At 34.8% G+C, this 18,508-nt stretch overlaps 1 protein-coding gene across 3 annotated transcripts in view; it reads left to right on the top strand.

Moving 5' to 3' along the window:
• Positions 1-18,508, top strand: part of mms22l (MMS22-like, DNA repair protein) — a 182,773-nt gene that overhangs the window by 117,105 nt on the left and 47,160 nt on the right. For all 3 annotated transcript variants that reach the window (XM_051924666.1, XM_028797840.2, XM_051924667.1), the window contains 2 exons: positions 13,978-14,171; positions 17,593-17,743. In XM_051924666.1, coding sequence (XP_051780626.1) covers positions 13,978-14,171; positions 17,593-17,743 — 345 coding nt within the window. The remainder of the gene's footprint in view (positions 1-13,977; positions 14,172-17,592; positions 17,744-18,508) is intronic.

Here is an 18,508-nt window from a genome sequence, read left to right as displayed (position 1 = left end):
GGTGGAAATATGCTCTAGACTCTAGAGCATATCTCCACCTCTCCAGGGTCTCCTCTCTAGAGTCTAGAGAGAAGGGGAATGAATGTCAGCAGAATCAAGACAGAATACATGTGTGTGAATGAGAGAGAGGTCAGTGGAATGGTGATGATGCAGGGAGTACAGTTGGCAAAGGTGAAGGAGTTTTAAATACTTGGGATCAACAATACAGAGTAAAAGGAAGTGTGGAAGAGAGGTGAAGTGGGTAGAGAAGAGTGTCAGAAGTGGTTTGTGACAAACGGGTACCAGCAAGAGTGAAAGGGAAGGTCTTTAAGATGATAGTGAGACCAGCTATGTTATATATGTTGGAGACAGTGGCACCTACCAAAAAAACAGGAGACAGAGCTGGAGGTGGCAGAGTTAACACTAGAATCCCCGAATCCTACGAAAAAAAGTCATAATGCTGGGCCACCTTAAATTCATTTGCACCTCTTCATCAGTGTCTTTGTTTTGCAAATATGTCAATCAACACTGGCAGCAGGCAGCCTGCTGTCCCATCCACCACCGACGCAGCTGAAGTCGAACAGAAAATTCTTCTAGTTCAAGTCTGTTTATCTGGGTGTGAGGTGTTCATAATTGTATAGGGTAAATAATATATCATTATTTGGAATACATACATTTCAAGTGTGTTCCATGTACAGTAATCCCTCGCTATATCGTGCTTCGACTTTCGCGGCTTCACTCTATCGTGGATTTTATATGTAAGCATATCTAAATATATAACGCGGATTTTTCACTACTTCGCGGTTTTCTGCGGACAATGGGTCTTTTTACTTCTGGTACTTGCTTCCTCAGTTGGTTTGCCCAGTTGATTTCATACAAGAGATGCTATTGGCGGATGGCTGAGAAGCTACCCAATCAGAGCACGCAGTTAAGTTCCTGTGTGCTGCTGATTGGCTCAGCGACGGAGTGCTGCATTAACCAGGAAGTCTCATCTCACTCATTCAGCATTAACGTGCTCCTGCTACTGCTTCAGGGGCCGTGTCCAAGCGCCAACAGAAGATTCAAATGATTGCAGAAAAGGTAAAAGTTTTGGATATGTTGAAGGAAGGGAACAGCTACACCGCTGCAGGACACCATTACGGCATCAATGAGTCCACGATTCTTTTTATTTAAAAAGGAGGAAAAGCATATAAGATCTACGGCCGCAGTGTCCTTTAACGAGGGCGCAAAACGAGTTGCAAGTGGACGTGATAAGGCAGCAGTCTGGATGGAATCTGCTTTAGGGATTTGGATTGAAGTGTGCTGGAAGAAGAACAACGGCGGCGCTACACAGTCGCCTGAAGAGGCTCCTTTAGAAGAGCTGTAACGCTATCCTTTGTTGTGCAGTAAAATTAAACTCATCGTTATCGGACAAGTCGTCGTGTCATTGTTGGTGAATAACCGTAATTAATTATCTACGTACAGTACTTATTACATGTACATAGTTTAGTGTCACTGTACACACATTTTACTGTTTACAATTTTTCTTGCATTGTACGTATTTATTGCTGGTGGCCTGTCTGTCATAATGGCTGTAACATATGTGATATCGGAGACGCTCGATATTTTTAAAATAATATTTAGGTTTTACTGTATATAAACTGTGTTTACATACATAATTTCAACGAATCTTACCTAATATCTAAGAGAATACAAAGGGTTTATGCTGTATAATTATGCGGGAAATGTTTATAATAGTGTGGGAGAGTTTATAAGGGCTTAAAATATATAAAAATAACCATATGAACATATGGTTTCTACTTCGCAGATTTTCACCTTTCGCGGGGGGTTCTGGAACGCAACCCCCGCGATGGAGGAGGGATTATTGTATACAATGATCTATGTGAATGTAGGATGACAGGAAATGCGAGGCAAGATATGTTGTTATAGTAATAATGACAAAATGTTGACGTAAAGTATATAATGTGTGAAGACTGAAGTCCAAATATCAAATAAATACTTTCACAAGTGGTATAACAAAACAAGTGGGTTTTTATTCATGAATACACCCGAAGAAAAAGAAATTGGTTTGGGGTACAAAGCAGGCATGTCTGATTGGCTGGTGCAGAGGTAAGAACTGCTCTCATAATCAAGAATTTGTAGGTTTGATTCTGGGTCCTCCCCGCAGTTACTGTTTTGAGAAGTGAACTACTATTATTACTAATATAATATAAAAACATTTTTGAGTCTATAACAGCTGGTGTAAATTTATGGTAGTTGTAAAAGTTAGCTTTTTTATTTATTTTTTTTTAATTCAGTTTTATTCTCTCAGTCACATTGACGCTCCTCTTGCTCTGACACTATTAGTTTTCAAATAAAGACGTGGTATAACAAACTTGCATGAACAAGACCGATACTGGGAAAACTGTTGATGTGGGTGTGACTTGTGAACTTGACAGACTGAGGATGTGAGTGATGTTTTGAGACAATTAAACTGGAAATTACAGGTAATTCTCTGATGTGAAGGGATTAAAGCTGACATGGAAAACGTGGGTGATATGGAAGAAAATGATCTGCTGTGGAAACCCCTAATAGTAGAAGCCAAAAGAAGAATGACTGGGTCTCTGATGTGGATGTAAATACTGAAACACTCCAGGGAACTGTCATATCACCTTTTCTGTTAGTCTTGTACGCCTCGGGCTATAAATATGAAACCAGAATATGTCACTTACAGACTTTCTCAGGTGATTCTGCACTAATAGTGTGTATTGACACTGGAAATGAGGCAGAGGAGTATAGGACTCAATTAGAAAACTTTGTTTGCAAATAAAATTGTCTGCTTCTCACCATCAACAAAACCAATGAATTGGTCAATGACTTCCATTGCACCAATGAACCTGTACAATCGGTCACTATTCAGGGTGCAGATGCGGAGGTGGTGCACCACTACAAATACTTAGGGGTTCACTTCATTTACAGGGTCGACTGGTCTAGTAATAATGAGGAGCTGTATAAGAAAGATAAAACACTCTTTGTTTTTCTTTGAATTGTGTTTTTAATGTAACATTCTTTACACATCTGAAATTATATATGTGTTCCAAAAACTCTGTAACTATATACAGTACGTGTTATATAGCTCTGTTATGGGCAATGTGATTTTCTACACTGTAGTGTTGTAGGCTGTTAACATCACTTCAGGGGAGGCCCACCGAGTCAACAAGCTGATTTAAAAGGCAGGCTCAGTTATGATATGCATTCTCAACCTGCTGGAGGTAGTAGTGGAGGAGAAAATGATGATGAAACTAATGGTTATTATAAATAATGATGCACATTCTATCTCTGAAATGTTATCATTAGTTACTTTTAGCCAACAAATTATTCAGTAGATGTGTGTTATGAAACGCTGCAAATTCTGCTCTATATCTTTGCCATTAAGCCTTTACAATGTCTCACTGTAACTGCTCTGTTAACATTAGTCAAGTCATAAGTATTTTTTCTTCATTTTTCTTGTGTATATCTTGTGTGTGTTTAAGGGAATGGTGGTTTTTTTTTGTACTTTGTCATTACAGTATATTTGTACATTTCTTGAAGTTTTCTTAAAGCTACATTTCTCCTTGAGATAAACAGAATATTTTGTCTATCTTTCTGCCTATCTAAAATAAAATAAGAGTATGCTAACTTTTGGAGAGCCGTAACCTCTAGTTGTGCCAGTAGAAGAACACTTACTGGATTTATAGGTTCTCGTTACTGTATGTGTGTCATTGGACATGTCATTGTTATGCAACATAAGGAAGACTGGCGGGGAGAGGTTACTTTGTTATAACACTGTATTTGAGTCAGTTGTGCAAATTTACAGTTTGATCAAGGAAGCTATATTCAAAGTTTTGTTTTTCTCAGTAAATCACATTAATGATTTGAGGGAGAAGGGAGGGGCTAGTGCTTTCTTTCCCTTCAAATCAACTAAACATTTAAACTTTTTTTTCCACATTCTTAAAACAGAACAAATGTGAGCATAGTTGCCTCAGTAATTTTCTTGAGGGTGATAGAGCTCCTCAAGGGCAGCTGGATACATGTTTGCAGTGCTGAAGATCCTTACCCTTTTCTTCACCACTTTTTTACTTCATAGTCAGTAGCAGGCACATATAGGTTGAGCTTCCATTTATAGAGACATTACTGTCGACTTGTTACAGTGATTCGTTTTTTCATTGTGCTGTCATCACAGTGCTCGGTGCTAATCCTTTTTGAAGACTCCTTTATTAAATGTATTAAAGAAATATTTGATTAAGAAATAAAGTCTCTGTGTTGTTTTAGCCAAATTATTTTTACAGATAGGGGGTACTTTATTTACCTTTTAACATAGCCTTGATTTTAAAAATTGCATTTTTTTCCTTCTAAATAATATTAATGTTTTTATTTTTTATTCTCAACTCTCTCTATTTGATGATAGCTAGGGTATAGTATTATGCTGTTATCATTTCAATCTATTGGATGATAGCTAGGGTACAATATTTTATCATTTCAGTAATAGTATACTAGTATGCTGATATACTGTATATGTATGGTTCCAGTTCAGCAACTGTATTTTTCATATTTGTTTCTATTATCTATTAGTTTGTCATCATTTCCTTATTTTTTCAATTTTTGAACAAAATTTTCCATTGTTATCACAGGGTGCTAATTATTACTGTAAATGTGTTTGTTTTTTTATTCTTCACCACCAGTCTTTTACAGCTGTTCCTTTCAAACAACCAAACATGTGTTGTGCAATGTATTGTGAATTGTGTTCAGTAATGTTTTCTTCATTGTAGCTATTAAACACTGTAATTGTAGTCTAACATACTATATATTATATATAGTGAGCAATTTGGATATATCTGATTTTCTGCATTAATTGGTCATTATGACTATATAATATTTCTGCGAAGTCAGTCCATTTTAGTATTTAATATTATGATTGTCTGACTAAAGTATTGTGTGAAGCTTTGAAGTTCAAAGCACTGTTTTGATGAATTTCTGTTAACACCAGAGAGGACAATCAGACGAATAGCTCAATTTTAGCTGTTTCTCCAGTGCAAACAAGAACCATAAACAGCTATTCACATACTTATTCACAAGGAGAATATATATGAATGAAACCATTGGTGCGGCAATTTTTCTTTATGAAAGTTTTATATGCTCTAGGGTTTTTTTTAGTTTGTTTTCTTCTTTCTTACCACTTTATTATAATACAGTAGGTGATTCCTTCCTGTTTGTTATAGATTGAAGTGTTGATGTTTCTTTGTATATTACACTGGTAAACTGCAAGAAATGCTTGCACTTTGCTTATGTGCTATATAAAACAAAAATGATTTTAAAATACCAAATCAATTATTTAAAAATTCACCCAGACCAGCAAAAGGTATACTGCAGTCTTATCCACTGTATGACCACTTGTGCTAAATCTAGTGACAATGATATCACCACATCCTCATCAAAGGCTTTTCATTGTTTCAAGTTCCATGTACGGAGTGTTGTGTTTGAACTATCATCTGAGGAGCGATTGCTCAGAGCAAGTGAGCAATTTGGATATATCTGATTTTCTGCATTAATTGGTCATAAGATGTGATCTGATCTTGTAACTCACAAGTATAGACGAACACAATATGCTTATGCTAATAACACATGAATAATTATATTCTTTTATGTTTTTATTGAACGCGCCCATCAAACTTTAATGTGTGCTATGGTAAAAACATGTGGACCTTTGGATTTAATGTGAATTTCCCATTGGGATTAATAAAGTATCTATCTATCTATCTATCTATCTATCTATCTATCTATCTATCTATCTATCTATCTATCTATCTATCTATCTATCTATCTATCTATCTATCTATCTATCTATCTATCTATCTATCTATCTATCTATCTATCTATCTATCTATCTATCTATCTATCTATCTAATTGCTAGTTGAATCTCCTTTGGCAGCAATAACCTCTAATAAGCACTTCCAGTAGTTGCAGATAACACATGCATGACATTCAGGGGGAGTTTTGGGCCATCCTTCTATATAAAACTCCTTCAGAGCTGCTATATTCTTAGGATATCTGTTGTGAACAGCTGTCGTGCTCTTTTTATATCATATGTACATACATGTCCATATATTCCTTCTGAACAATTCAACCTTCCTTTCCATATTCCAGAAAACGTTTTGCCAGTGATATTGCGGAGTGTCAAGAACATTTTTTTTGGAGAGCAGTGGCTGCTTCTTTAGTTTCCTCAAGTCCTTCTGCGAGAACCTTAACTACAAAAAGGACTATTTAATTTTTGTTAGGTAGAATGCCCAGAGGGGACTGGGCGGTCTTGTGGCCTGGAACCCCTGCAGATTTTATTTTTTTTCTCCAGCCGTCTAGAGTTTTCTTTTTTGTTTTGTTTTTTCTGTCCTCCCTGGCCACTCTTATTCCTTATTTACTCTTATTGACCTTACTCTTATTCTATGTTAACTAATGTTGTCTTATTTTAATTTCCTTATTTGTCTTTTATATTTCTTTTCTTCATTGATCTACTTTTTTATATGAAAATGTTCTATATAAATAAATGTTGTTGTTGTTATGAACGCCATACTTGTTCAGTGCTTTTTGTATGGTAAACTCATGAACAGGGATGTAAACATATTCCAATGAATCCTTCAAACCTTTAGCTGCTACTCTTGGGTTCTCTTTTTTTAACTTTGAGTAGCTTGCATTGTACCCTTTGTATCATCTTGGCTTGTGGCCACTTCTAGAGAAAGCAGCCACAGTACAAAATCATCCTCACATGTCCATCCATTTTCCAACCCGCTGAATCCAAACACAGGGTCACGGGGGTCTGCTGGAGCCAATCCCAGCCAACACAGGGCACAAGGCAGGAACCAATCCCAGGCAGGGTGCCAACCCACCACAGATCCTCAAATATCTAAACTCTGAAATTACTTTGTTACCCTTTTTGCAGCTTTACACAAATACACAATGCATTTCTATGTTGTAGATCTTCTGAGATCTCTTTTTTGCAAGGCATGCTTCAGATCATCAGATGCTTCTTGTGAGTATCAAATTGAAAATGTCTGAGTTTTTTTTCTTAAGTATCTCTAAACCACACTTCTAATCTTCTTTAATTAATTTGTGTATTATTAATTAAAACAGATTGTGTCAGTTCATTATTTTAACTTAGATTACTTTAACTTGAAGATAAGACCAATTTTGTAAGACAGATTTATACATGAATATGAGTACAGTAATCCCCCACTATATCGCGGTTCAGCTATCGCGCCCCCGCTACATCGCGGATTTATTAATATTATTATTATTACTAGGGGCCTCTGCCCTCTGCTCTCTTTGCTTGCCCACCCCCGGGTTTGGTTTACCGGATAAACAATTTAAAGAGATTGTTATTTTCATGGGAATTGTTACATATGCATTATTTTCATTTTTACTTTAAAACTTTTCTAAAAACAATATGTCCTTTATTTCCTGCCCCGGGCGTGGTTAAATCTCTTTCTCGCGGCACTTATAATGCTGCTCGCATTGTGAATGGGGGGTCTGAACGCATGCTAAAGAGATGCGATCGGTTCAGCTGGTGTCTTGCTGCTGCTGCTGGCCAGCTATGTGTTGTGCTTGTCGCGCTTTCCATCAATCACTTAAAAGCCTATACAGCAGCTGTTCTTTTGCCATTTCGCGTCTCTGCCGCTCGCTTTGTGAAGGGGGGGAGCTGAACGCACGCTAAGCAGAAGTGGACGGATCAGCTACTGGCTTTCTGAAGCTGCTGCTGGCAAGCTGCGTGTTCTGCTTGTTGTTGTTGTAAGAGCTGAGAGCACCTGAAGTTTGTCTGCCAAAAGCATTCCAACAACTGCTAGGTTAGATGTCAGTGAACTTGTTTTAAATTGTTTGTAAGTAGGGCGTGACGTGCAAAAGTCACCGTCTCATGGGTTTTGCTTCCTACGGTTGTAATGTCTAGTCTTGCGTGTCGTCAAAGTGTCTCTCCGAGATGATCTGGTCTTGATCGCTTCACTCAATCCCCCCGGAGGCGCGGTATGCTCCTGCCACTTCGTGTCTCTCCCGCTCACATTGTGAAGGGGGGAAGCTGAACGCAGAAGTAGACGGATCAGCTACTGGCTTCGTGCTGCTTTTGCCAAGATGCCTGTTCTGCTTGTCGCTCTGCACGTCAATCATTTAAAAGCCTGTACAGCAGCTGTTCTTCTGTCTCGCTGCCTTGTCTTGCATGACATTAAAATGTTTTATAATAGAGAGATGTTACTCATATCCTTAGCCCGACATCCATATATCACATGTGTTTACAAAGTGTGTTTTAATAAGTTTACATGTGTTTAAAGCATGTGGGATGGGTATTTAAGGCTTAATTTATACAAAAAAAAATGTTTATTTATATGGTCTTTCTGTATCGGGGATTTTCACCTATTGCTGATGGGTCTGGAACGTAACTTCTGCAATAGAAGGGGGATCACTGTATTTCTGAAAGATCCACATACTTTTTCTTGCCATAGCATTTGTGAGTGTTAAGAAGTAATAGGTAGATTCCAAAGAGATGTTTTACTGGTCAGGTCAGTAACAGTAAATAGTACAAAAACTAAAGCCAAAAGTCATTAAACAGAAGTCAAAGTCTTTAATGTGCAAAATCTTAAACCAGAAACAAATACATCTTTTCTCTGAAGTATGTTTTTTTAGTCCAATGAGGGTTTTTTGGAATGAGGGTTACTTTGGAAAACTAGGTGCAGCAGTTGGCTGAATGAGGCTCAACTTTAAGTAACCCTTCCATTTTGGTTAATGAAATACACCTTTAAAACAAATAGTTTTATATCAAGAAATTCAGAAACAGTGCCTGGTAATGATGTCAACACAGAAAGCATTCAAGACATTAAAAAAATACACAAAAAATGTCAACAGTCACACAAGATTGTCTTACTCCTAACAGAGATCAGGAAACAGGTGATTCATGAAATTTCACAAATGATTCTGGAAACCTTTGACAAAAAATAATGTAAACAAATTAGTAACAATGCCAAGGATAGTAATAAAAATGTAACTTAACTAAAAACAAAGTCAATAAAAGGTCAAAAAATAAAAATCGTAAACAGACATTAACGCATTGGGGTCACTGATAGAAGGTCCCAACATAGGCATGTCTGCATGACTTTCGAAAAATAGGTCTTTGAGCCATGATGTTCTCTTCCAGGTTGCATTGCAACTAAAGATGATAATTTTCTTTATGACTCCTCTTTTTATTCCTTCGGACTGGAAGAGGTGGGGCCATATGTGGTGGAAATGATTTAACTGCGTCTCATCTAGATGGTTTTCCTCCTTTCTATGGACATGAATAGTGATTTAGTTAAACATTGTATACTACCCCCATTTCTCCCTCTGTGTGAACAGTAATCAGACCCCGAAAAATATTCACCATGCTCACGTGTTTGACGTTCTCTAGCATCGATTCCTGTTTTCCATTATAGGATAACTAGCTAGGGCTATGCAGTGCCTACCTTCTAAGTTGCTTTCATAGCTATAATTTATTGTATAGCTGTTCATATACTTTCAGTATGTTAATGGTGTCAAAGTAAAAAAAATTTTTTGTTCATTTTTTTTTGTATTATATAGTATCACAAAATGTATTATATTTGTGACCTAAAACCTAAAATTAAACTTCTGAGGATCAGGCATAAACCCCTAAATAACTAACATACAACTATCACCAACCATTTTCAATTGTTACAGTTATGGTTGAATACTGTAATTTTTTTCTGTTTTTTAAACAGTTTTCTTTCTTTCAAGAGGTGAATGCATTAAGAGTAGGAACATACAGAATGGGTTTAAGACACATAAGATCTGAGAATCAACAGCATTAGGTAACAGGGCTTGTTAAATATGAGAAATAGTAGGATTCATTGGTGTCGTATATAACATATGAGCGATGTTCATAAGTAGAATTGTAATGAAATGGTAGGTGTAGTCCTTGAATGGTGGCCTGCCTTACTTGTTGAAAGGTTTCAGTTCCTACAGTGCCTATACAAAGCATTCATCCTGTTTTAAGGTTTCTTGTTTTATTATTATACATTATATTTTTATTTGAATCACAGTGGATATAATTTGACTTGTTTAGCACTGATCAACAAAAAAGAAGGAGAATTGTGTTTGGAATTAGGCAAGTGAAAACAGTGGTCTAAATTAATCACAAATATAAAATGCAAACTGATTACATATGTATTGTTGTATGATAAGAAAAGGTGAAAACCTCCAAGGGGTGAATACTTTTTGTAAACACTGTATATAATATCTCTACAGGTGTGTAACATCTCTGAATGCATGTTACATTTCTGTTTATTTGAGTTCACTGTGGTGACCACAAATTTATCACACTGCCTTAAATTAGCTTGATATTTGTGAGCATGATGATGTGCATGTTGATGACACATTAGGTATTGGCATCTGCTTTGCATCAGTTGGTGACAGTATAGTCTTCAAGTTAAATTCATGTGTATCTATGCTGTGAATCCTTTTAACCTATTAATGTCTATTAACCAGCCTGAAATCCAGTTTTATAAATGATTACTTATTCCAACAGTTTATAACTTGAGGTCTAATTTTTGGTGTGAAATAATATCACATGTTTTTGAAAGCCTAATTCAAGCATGTCATATTTTCTGTCTTAATGTATTACACTGATATTCAGCAGGTGCCCTGTAGGATAAATCACATCTTTGAGTACTGTTTAAATGGTCCATTGCATGGTCTTAACTCTTTATTAAACACAGATCTATAAAACTTTTCCTGCATACTTTCAATTTATCAGTACCTAGAAGCACAACATTGCCATCTGTTGGCAAGAGAAAAGCATCTTTTATGTTTCTGAATGTATCCCATCAGCCACTTAGATAGTATGACAGAGAATTAACAGAACACATACTGCAGATAAGAGTTAATTTTTTGGCGTCAAGTTTCCTAGGTTTGATTAATCTATCAAAATGGACACATAACTTTTCCTTCATTTTGGCTATATAAGCAAATGCAAAACCAGTATCTTTACTGACTCATTCATGTATTGATTATGTAAGTCAGTAATCTGGATCTTGATGCTAAATTGATTGAAATTAGTTGAATTGCTTTGGTGAACGAGAATTGTTATCTGTATTTTGCATGAGAAGCCATGTGAGTGCTTCATGTACTTTTGAAATTGATTTTAGGTTGTCGATGTCACAGTTCTTATTTGTTTCTTTAGACTTGATATTTCTTGCCGTCATAAAACTTATGAGAATAAAAATACCCACAGGCTTTGCTTTTTATGATGACCACATTCTGATTATCCTGTGTTTCTATTTTTTTCATAATTAATTTGATAAAGGGCAGTCCTCATAACCATCTCCTAGATGAGCACCTCAAATACAGACATCTTCAGCAAGTTGGCTGTGACTTTTCATAACCGTGCAAAAATCAAAATGGAAATTCAATGTAAATCATGTTTTTGATCTTTGACACTGTATAATAAACATACAGTGGCCTCTTTAAAAAAAACTTTGATTTTATTTTATTCAGTTAAAATATATAACCCTTAAAGCAAATGCAAAATGTTATGACTGTACTTTATAATAGGCACCTGTCAAAGTTGTTGTCTCTCATACGATAATAATCATTTTAAGTCACCAGTCAGTTAAACAGCACCCATTATATTGAAAATGTGGTGTTGGTGAAAGTGTTTTGTTTTGTTTTTTTTTCTTTTCCAGCTTGCAGCCCTTTAAATGAAAGTAACATTAGCACCTTGGTGTGTCCATTTGACCAGAAATAAAATATTATCTCCAAAAATATGCAATTTTGTTAGATTTATCATTAAAACAGTATGATAATGGTTACAGAAAAGGAAACAAAGTAGTAGTAGTAATAATAATAATAATACATTTTATTTATAGGGCACTTTACATTAGCAGTAAATCTCCAAAGTGCTACATAAAAAGTTTAAACGTAGTGAACAATTTTTGTGCATGCCTGGACAGTTGCTGGGATTCCTCACCTGCCTGTTTAATTTCCCATCTTTTTCCCTTATACTTTAATGCTGCTTTTTTCTCCAGGTAATGTTTTTTTAAATCTGAACCTATTTCAGCCTCAGTGAGTCATCTGGTGTAGTTTTGACTTGAAGGATTTTGTTATTCTGTCAGCCAGTCAATCATATTTTTAGAGAGTTTCACACACTTCTTGCAGGGCACCATACACTGTTAACTCCCAATGCACCACAAATAATGATTAGGCACTATGACCCCTGTCTTTATCCCAAATAAATCATGGACTGTCTGTCTCTAGACTACATGATATAACACTGGAGTGTACCTCCTAGTCAACAACACTTACACCTCTGGTCCTCTAACTCTATTTTTTTTTTTTTTTGGTTTGTCCATTTTCAAACTGAAAATCCATACATGATCATATAAGTGAATGGCTAATCATAAAAATGTTGTGCCTTGGGGTCTGTCAATGATCTACTTTGAGATGGCATTCCCAAGTTGGGAGGACTATCCTGATCAAAGTTGTTACAATGTTATACACCACAGCAGTTCACTCAGTGGATAAAATGAGAATAAACATGGCTTATTCACAGATTACAAAGATTGCCATAGTTAAAAAAAAATAAAAAAATAAAAAAAACTCGCTACTATCTCTAACAGCAGTACTCAGTGCTAAAAGAATAATTTCTTTAGTCATGTCTTAAATGCAGAAAATTGTGTGCATCTCTTATAATGGCAGGTAAATCTTTGCTGAAAATTAGTTGGTGGCAACTCCTTGAGACTGGCCCAAAATCAGTAATTGCTTCAGTTGCAAAGCCAAAAATGGTGAAAACTTTGATTTGTCTGGTTTTTGTTTAAATGTCTGCTAATATTGAAATACACTGCAAACCATGTTAACCATATACCATATTCTGTTCTCTTTTTAAAACTAAGTTTCTTTTTAGTGAATGTTAGCAATTTCATTTAGCCAAACATTTTAACCAAACCACTTCTTTTAATTCTGAATAAATCTTGTTCTGTTGCATTATTGATTTTTTACAAAACTGATGTTTGTTTTAAGCATTTTGTTTTATTTTACAAAAAAAAAACTTTTAATGAAATAACTTAAGGCATTAGCATGCATCTTTGAATATACAATTGTTGAATTGTATCTGAAATATATTTTTCTTTTCCTTATAAATTCACTTGCACATAGAGATATTGCATTCTTTTTATATAGACATTTGTATCTTGGTGTATTCATCTGTACTACACATTATCATTGCTGTATACAGTACCATGAGTAATAAGTTTGTGTTTACGAATTGATAATGATTTGCTAAACTAAGCGATTTTTACTGAACTAACAGCTTTTGAAATATTCAGTCTATAAATAATCATTGATCTTTGAGCTTGTTTTTTTATAGTAACTGTAATTGGTTAGCTTGATCTACTTTAAAAATATTCTAGTAGATTAAAATTATTGAACATAATAATGCAATGTATTTCATAACAACATGGCATTTATCCTCTAAGGACAGGTATCAGGTTTTTAATAAAATATGAAGTAATTTTAAGAGAAGTCTTTTAAAATTCAACATGGGAACTTCATAACAGGTCAATATATAAATCCACCTTTACTTGTTTAATTTCATTTTTCACCATTGACAAATATTCATTAAACTTTTTTTTTTAAACACTAATAAGGCCTTGTGTCAATTTAGATTACCTGTTTAATTTAAAATTTGTAGTACGTAGAGTATTTGTTTTTAAATACTTTTCTAATACTAGTCTCTATGTCTGTGGCACTAGAAGCTACAGTGTCAATTGCCTTGGTTGCATTCTATTGCTTTTTTCCTGTCCAGCAAATGACTGTACCTTTTATATAAGGGCATGTATGTTACTGTATCAGCACATATGCAGTTAATGCTGAGTTATCCTTTAAGATAAAAGAAAAGATATTAACTACTGATGTTTTATTTGCCCAAAACTTATATCCTGTTGTTCTATTTTATACAGGTGTGTTTACAAACGCTCAGCTCAGTCACTTCAACAAATCTGTACAGCTGCAGTTCAGAATGTTCCCCAGTTATCTGTGGCTAAAGAGCGTCACCTAGCAATTGCAACAGTATTGTGGAAGAATTTCTTTCCATACCTCAAGAGCCTAAGGCTGTCACAAACACCACCTCCACAGCTTGCTGACACTGCTGCAGGTCAGTATGAACCACAGGGAGCAATCACACCTTCCTTTCATTTCTGAGAATGTCTAGCACCACAGGCAGTCATTACAGAGCATGTGGCTCTGTCAGAGGGAAAACTCATAAACTGAATTATGCTTATATGCTTAACAGCGTTATCTGTGGAATAAAAAAATAATATGCAGGACTTCTGTTTGTTTTTCTATTTATTTTATGTGAACATGTTTACAGTTAATAGTTTTAAAATAATGGCTTTAATGATTAACGTAACTCCTTAAATTCATTACCGGAATAAATTTATATTTTTTTTAATATTTTGTCAAACTGACGATGGTTGAATAAATCATTGAGAAAATCATCCTTAAAAATTAAACAAGTAAAATAGATATTGAGCTCTTTTATTACTGTAAGATCAGTAAGGTGTTTATCTTAGCTAAACTAATATTCTACCTAGTAACTGAAATATTAGATCAGTACATTGATTCACATTCCTTGAAAATATGTTCTATATTCTGGTTCTTACTGATGATTTGCTTTTAGCAATTAAGTTCTTGTTGTAAATAAAGCATTATTAAGCAGTATTACGTTTTTGTTCTTCAGTTATTTATATCAGAGTACATTGATAATAAGAGTTGATAATTTAGGATTAGTGTCTGCTAGTGAGTACAAAATATAAACACATTATACTTTTAAATAATAGAATTGGGTACATTTTAACATTTTTTTTTTGATATAGTATTATGAGCTTATTACAATTTAATAGAATATTATTTTTTATTCTGAATATTTTTTGTATGCTAACTCTCACAGTTTGAACAAAACTACACATCTGAACTTACAGCAGACTAGAAAGAAATACTGCCTAGACAAAAATTCAGTCTAATTCTGGACCAGATATGTTTGTCTTATTAAAATGATACATTTTTTATAAAAAAATAAATAAATAAATAAAGAAGTAATAAAAGGTATATTTTCTATCTGGAAATTGTCCAGACCATTTTAGTTTAGTTTATTCATACTGTTCAAATCATTAAATGGCATACACAACTTGTCAAAAGTTTATTTATGCTGTAAATATATATATATAAATATCTATATATATATATATATATATATATATATTATTGTGAAAGTAGCGCCCGACCCGGCACAGACTCACACCAGAGGCATGTGTAAAATGACACAAGACTTTTATTTTCTTCACCTGTGGAGCATGTCTTCCCCGTGAACCCCACTGGCAATACACAGTCCCAAAAGCACTTAAAGTTAAGTTACAACACTCCTGTTTGGCACCGCCACTCCTCCCTGGCAACGTCTTCCTCTTCCTCCCGATGCTGGCCCTGAGTGGTGGTTGCCGGCCCTTTTTATAGCCCACCCAGAAGTGCTCCAGGTGCTTGATTACCTGCTGATTGCACTTGCTGTAGAGTTGTCCAGGCCGGCTCAGGGACCCATGCAGCACCCCCTGGCGGCCACCCCAGATCCCAACAGGGCTGTGGAGAACTCCATCTCCCATGGAGCCCTGCGGGAAACTGAGGCACCATCCTCAGCCAGGGAGGCTGCCACCAAGCGTCCCAGGGGAGGTATTGAGTAGTCCATGATTGCTCCCCTGGAACGTGTAGAAGGGACATCCCGGCCGCCCGCCACAATATATATAAAAAGCATATCTAGTTTATTTATTAATTATTTTATGGTCATGGAGACAGTATTTGTGTACAGTGAATTACTCACATTTCCAGAATAGCAGTGAGATCCTCCCCATGCCTTTTTAGTATGCTTTTCATTTTGAATAATTTTATTGATCTGAATTGATATCACAAGCCATAGTGAAATGAATCTCAGACCTTCATTGCTTTTAATTATTAAGTATGACATTTTTTTTTTTTACCAAAATTGTTGCCTTTTTTGGTAATAACTTGGCTAAGTACAATTACCATTGCTGAAACATTAACATAGATATACTGTCAACCCATATCTGTGGAGATATGATTTCAGAGAGATTGACTTATTTTTATTACATATACTTGATGTTGGAGTGTTTTTTTGTCTGGTGTTTGGTCTATAAAGACAGGTATTCTATCTTAAGCTCTAATATGGAGGTTTTTTTAAAATATTATTTATGTTTCTTTGTACCCCTGTTGGATTAAGGTCTTTAATAACTAGCATATAATATTGTCCGTAGTGAATATAAACCCACTTACAGAATGCTTTTCCCTGGGCTGAACATTAGATAGAAAATATGTAGAGACCACAATGAAACAGTTACTTTCCCAGTGAGATACTGCAAAACTACTCAGTCTTGGGAACTTAACAAGAGAGAATTTTCAGTATAAAGTGATTTAATTCTATTGGCCAAGTTGATATCTTAACTGTCAGCTAACTCTTAGCTTGTAAAAATTTTAATTCACACCTGTTCTAAAAAATCCTAAGAAGGCTTTTATATAATAGAGCCTTTTGGAAACCATAACTACAATCATTGTATATGTACTGTTAGATTGAATCAGGACCCTGGAAATTTTTTGAATTGTTTAAGTAAAAAAGATGTAGCTCGGTGAAACAGGTGCTTGATGACATCTCTCACAATTATGGTCCTGGAATGGGTATGTTTTAGATAATGTAAGTTGAAGTAAATACATGTGGTGTAAGTGTGTATGTCTTCAATTGTTTTTTTTTTTGTTTTGTTTTTGAAAGATTGTGAAAGAATGTAGAAATACTGTTTTTCTGTTTACTATTGTCTTCCATGGGTAGCTTGACCTCAAAGAAAATGTCTCTCTTTAAAAATATCCTTAATTACACATTGAATATGGGTGTCACTGTTTGTGTAGTGTTGTTTAATTTTTGTATTATACATGAAGTTTGCATAATTTTCTTATTTTCATATGAGTTTTCTTTTCTTCTTTGGACTGTCAAACCTCAGGGAATTTGCATTTTATAATGTAATATGTTTCTGAGTACTCCTGAAAGGGGTAGCTCCTTAACACTGCCAGAGACTTTTTCTGAGCCGAAAAATAAATGATTTAATAATGAGCATGTAGAATACAGGGTTATTAATGACACAATGTATAACAATCTAATTAGGCCCTTTCCAAAAACATAGGAATTAATTAATTGATTGATCAGCATATGAAAAGAGAAGATTATAAAAACAATTGAAAGCCATCAACTTTTACATGAATTTATCTTAATGAAGACTGTTTTAATAGTGTAGATCATGTTATAATAAGGAAATGATATTATTTTATACTCTAATATAAACTATATTTAAAGAGGTGCAGTTTTCACAAAAAATGTATGATGTGGTAAGTTTTCAATGTAAGTGACACAAAATTATATTGTTTTCAAATAATATTGTTTCAAATAAAATGTTTGTTTGAACTTCTACCAAATATTTTTTATTTCTATTTAATCAAATTTATAATACTAAACATTTTTTCTTTAGGTTTTGCCTTGCTGACAATGGACATGCCCAGCACAGCTCCACCTGACCTTCAACCTCAGCCATTTCAGTCAATGATGCAGAACTTTGGATGGGATGATATGATAAATCCTCATCTTGTTTCCAGATTCCTCAGTCATCTTATTCAAAACAAGTATTCCCACTTTTATTAAATAAATGCATGATTTCTCTGGCTTATAAATAACTAGGGTCCTTAGTTCAGTGATTTATAAGTTTACTACATTATTTGAAGGTATTTTAATGCTTAATCTACTCAGAATTTCATTTTTTTATACATCGAATACAGGCTACTAGTGCTTACAGATATTTACAAGTGTAATATACTAACAGTGAGTTATTACATCATTAAAGTTATGTCAAAATCACAGTAATAAATCTTGTGATTAGCACAAAAATTACAACAAAATAAAATCTACTATTTTAATTATTGAGATATTTCCAGTTGATGATCCAGGATTAGAATAGAAAAAATCCTCTTAACTACATTCTTCATATGTGTCCATGGTGGATTTTGAAAGCCAAAACCACAGTTTTTATAACCTAAGCCAAGTGATCGCTGTCCTCCTTCAGGATATCCTACTATATAATAAGTATATGTTGTGCAGTATAATAAGATGCAGATTGAATATGTGAATCCCAAGGCTCCCCATATCTGTGCCATTACTTTCCATGGACAACTTTGTCAGTGGCTCCAAGTAACATAACAGGATACCAATAACAGAAATAGAACAGATGACCGTCAAAATATATCACTAACGGACCTGATACTATATAAATAGCCTTATCAACAGGTCTAATAGTTTATTAGTGGTTCTTTAGCTTTGAATTAAAAATGTGTAATGGGGCATCCCTTAAACAAACAGGCAGATCATTAAGTAATTTTCAGGTGCTATGCATA

The sequence above is a fragment of the Erpetoichthys calabaricus genome, chromosome 3, assembly GCF_900747795.2.
Source record: "Erpetoichthys calabaricus chromosome 3, fErpCal1.3, whole genome shotgun sequence".
Lineage (NCBI taxonomy): Eukaryota > Metazoa > Chordata > Cladistia > Polypteriformes > Polypteridae > Erpetoichthys > Erpetoichthys calabaricus.
The sequence above is the reverse complement of the archived record's forward strand: the minus strand, read 5'-3'. Positions and strand labels throughout refer to the sequence as shown.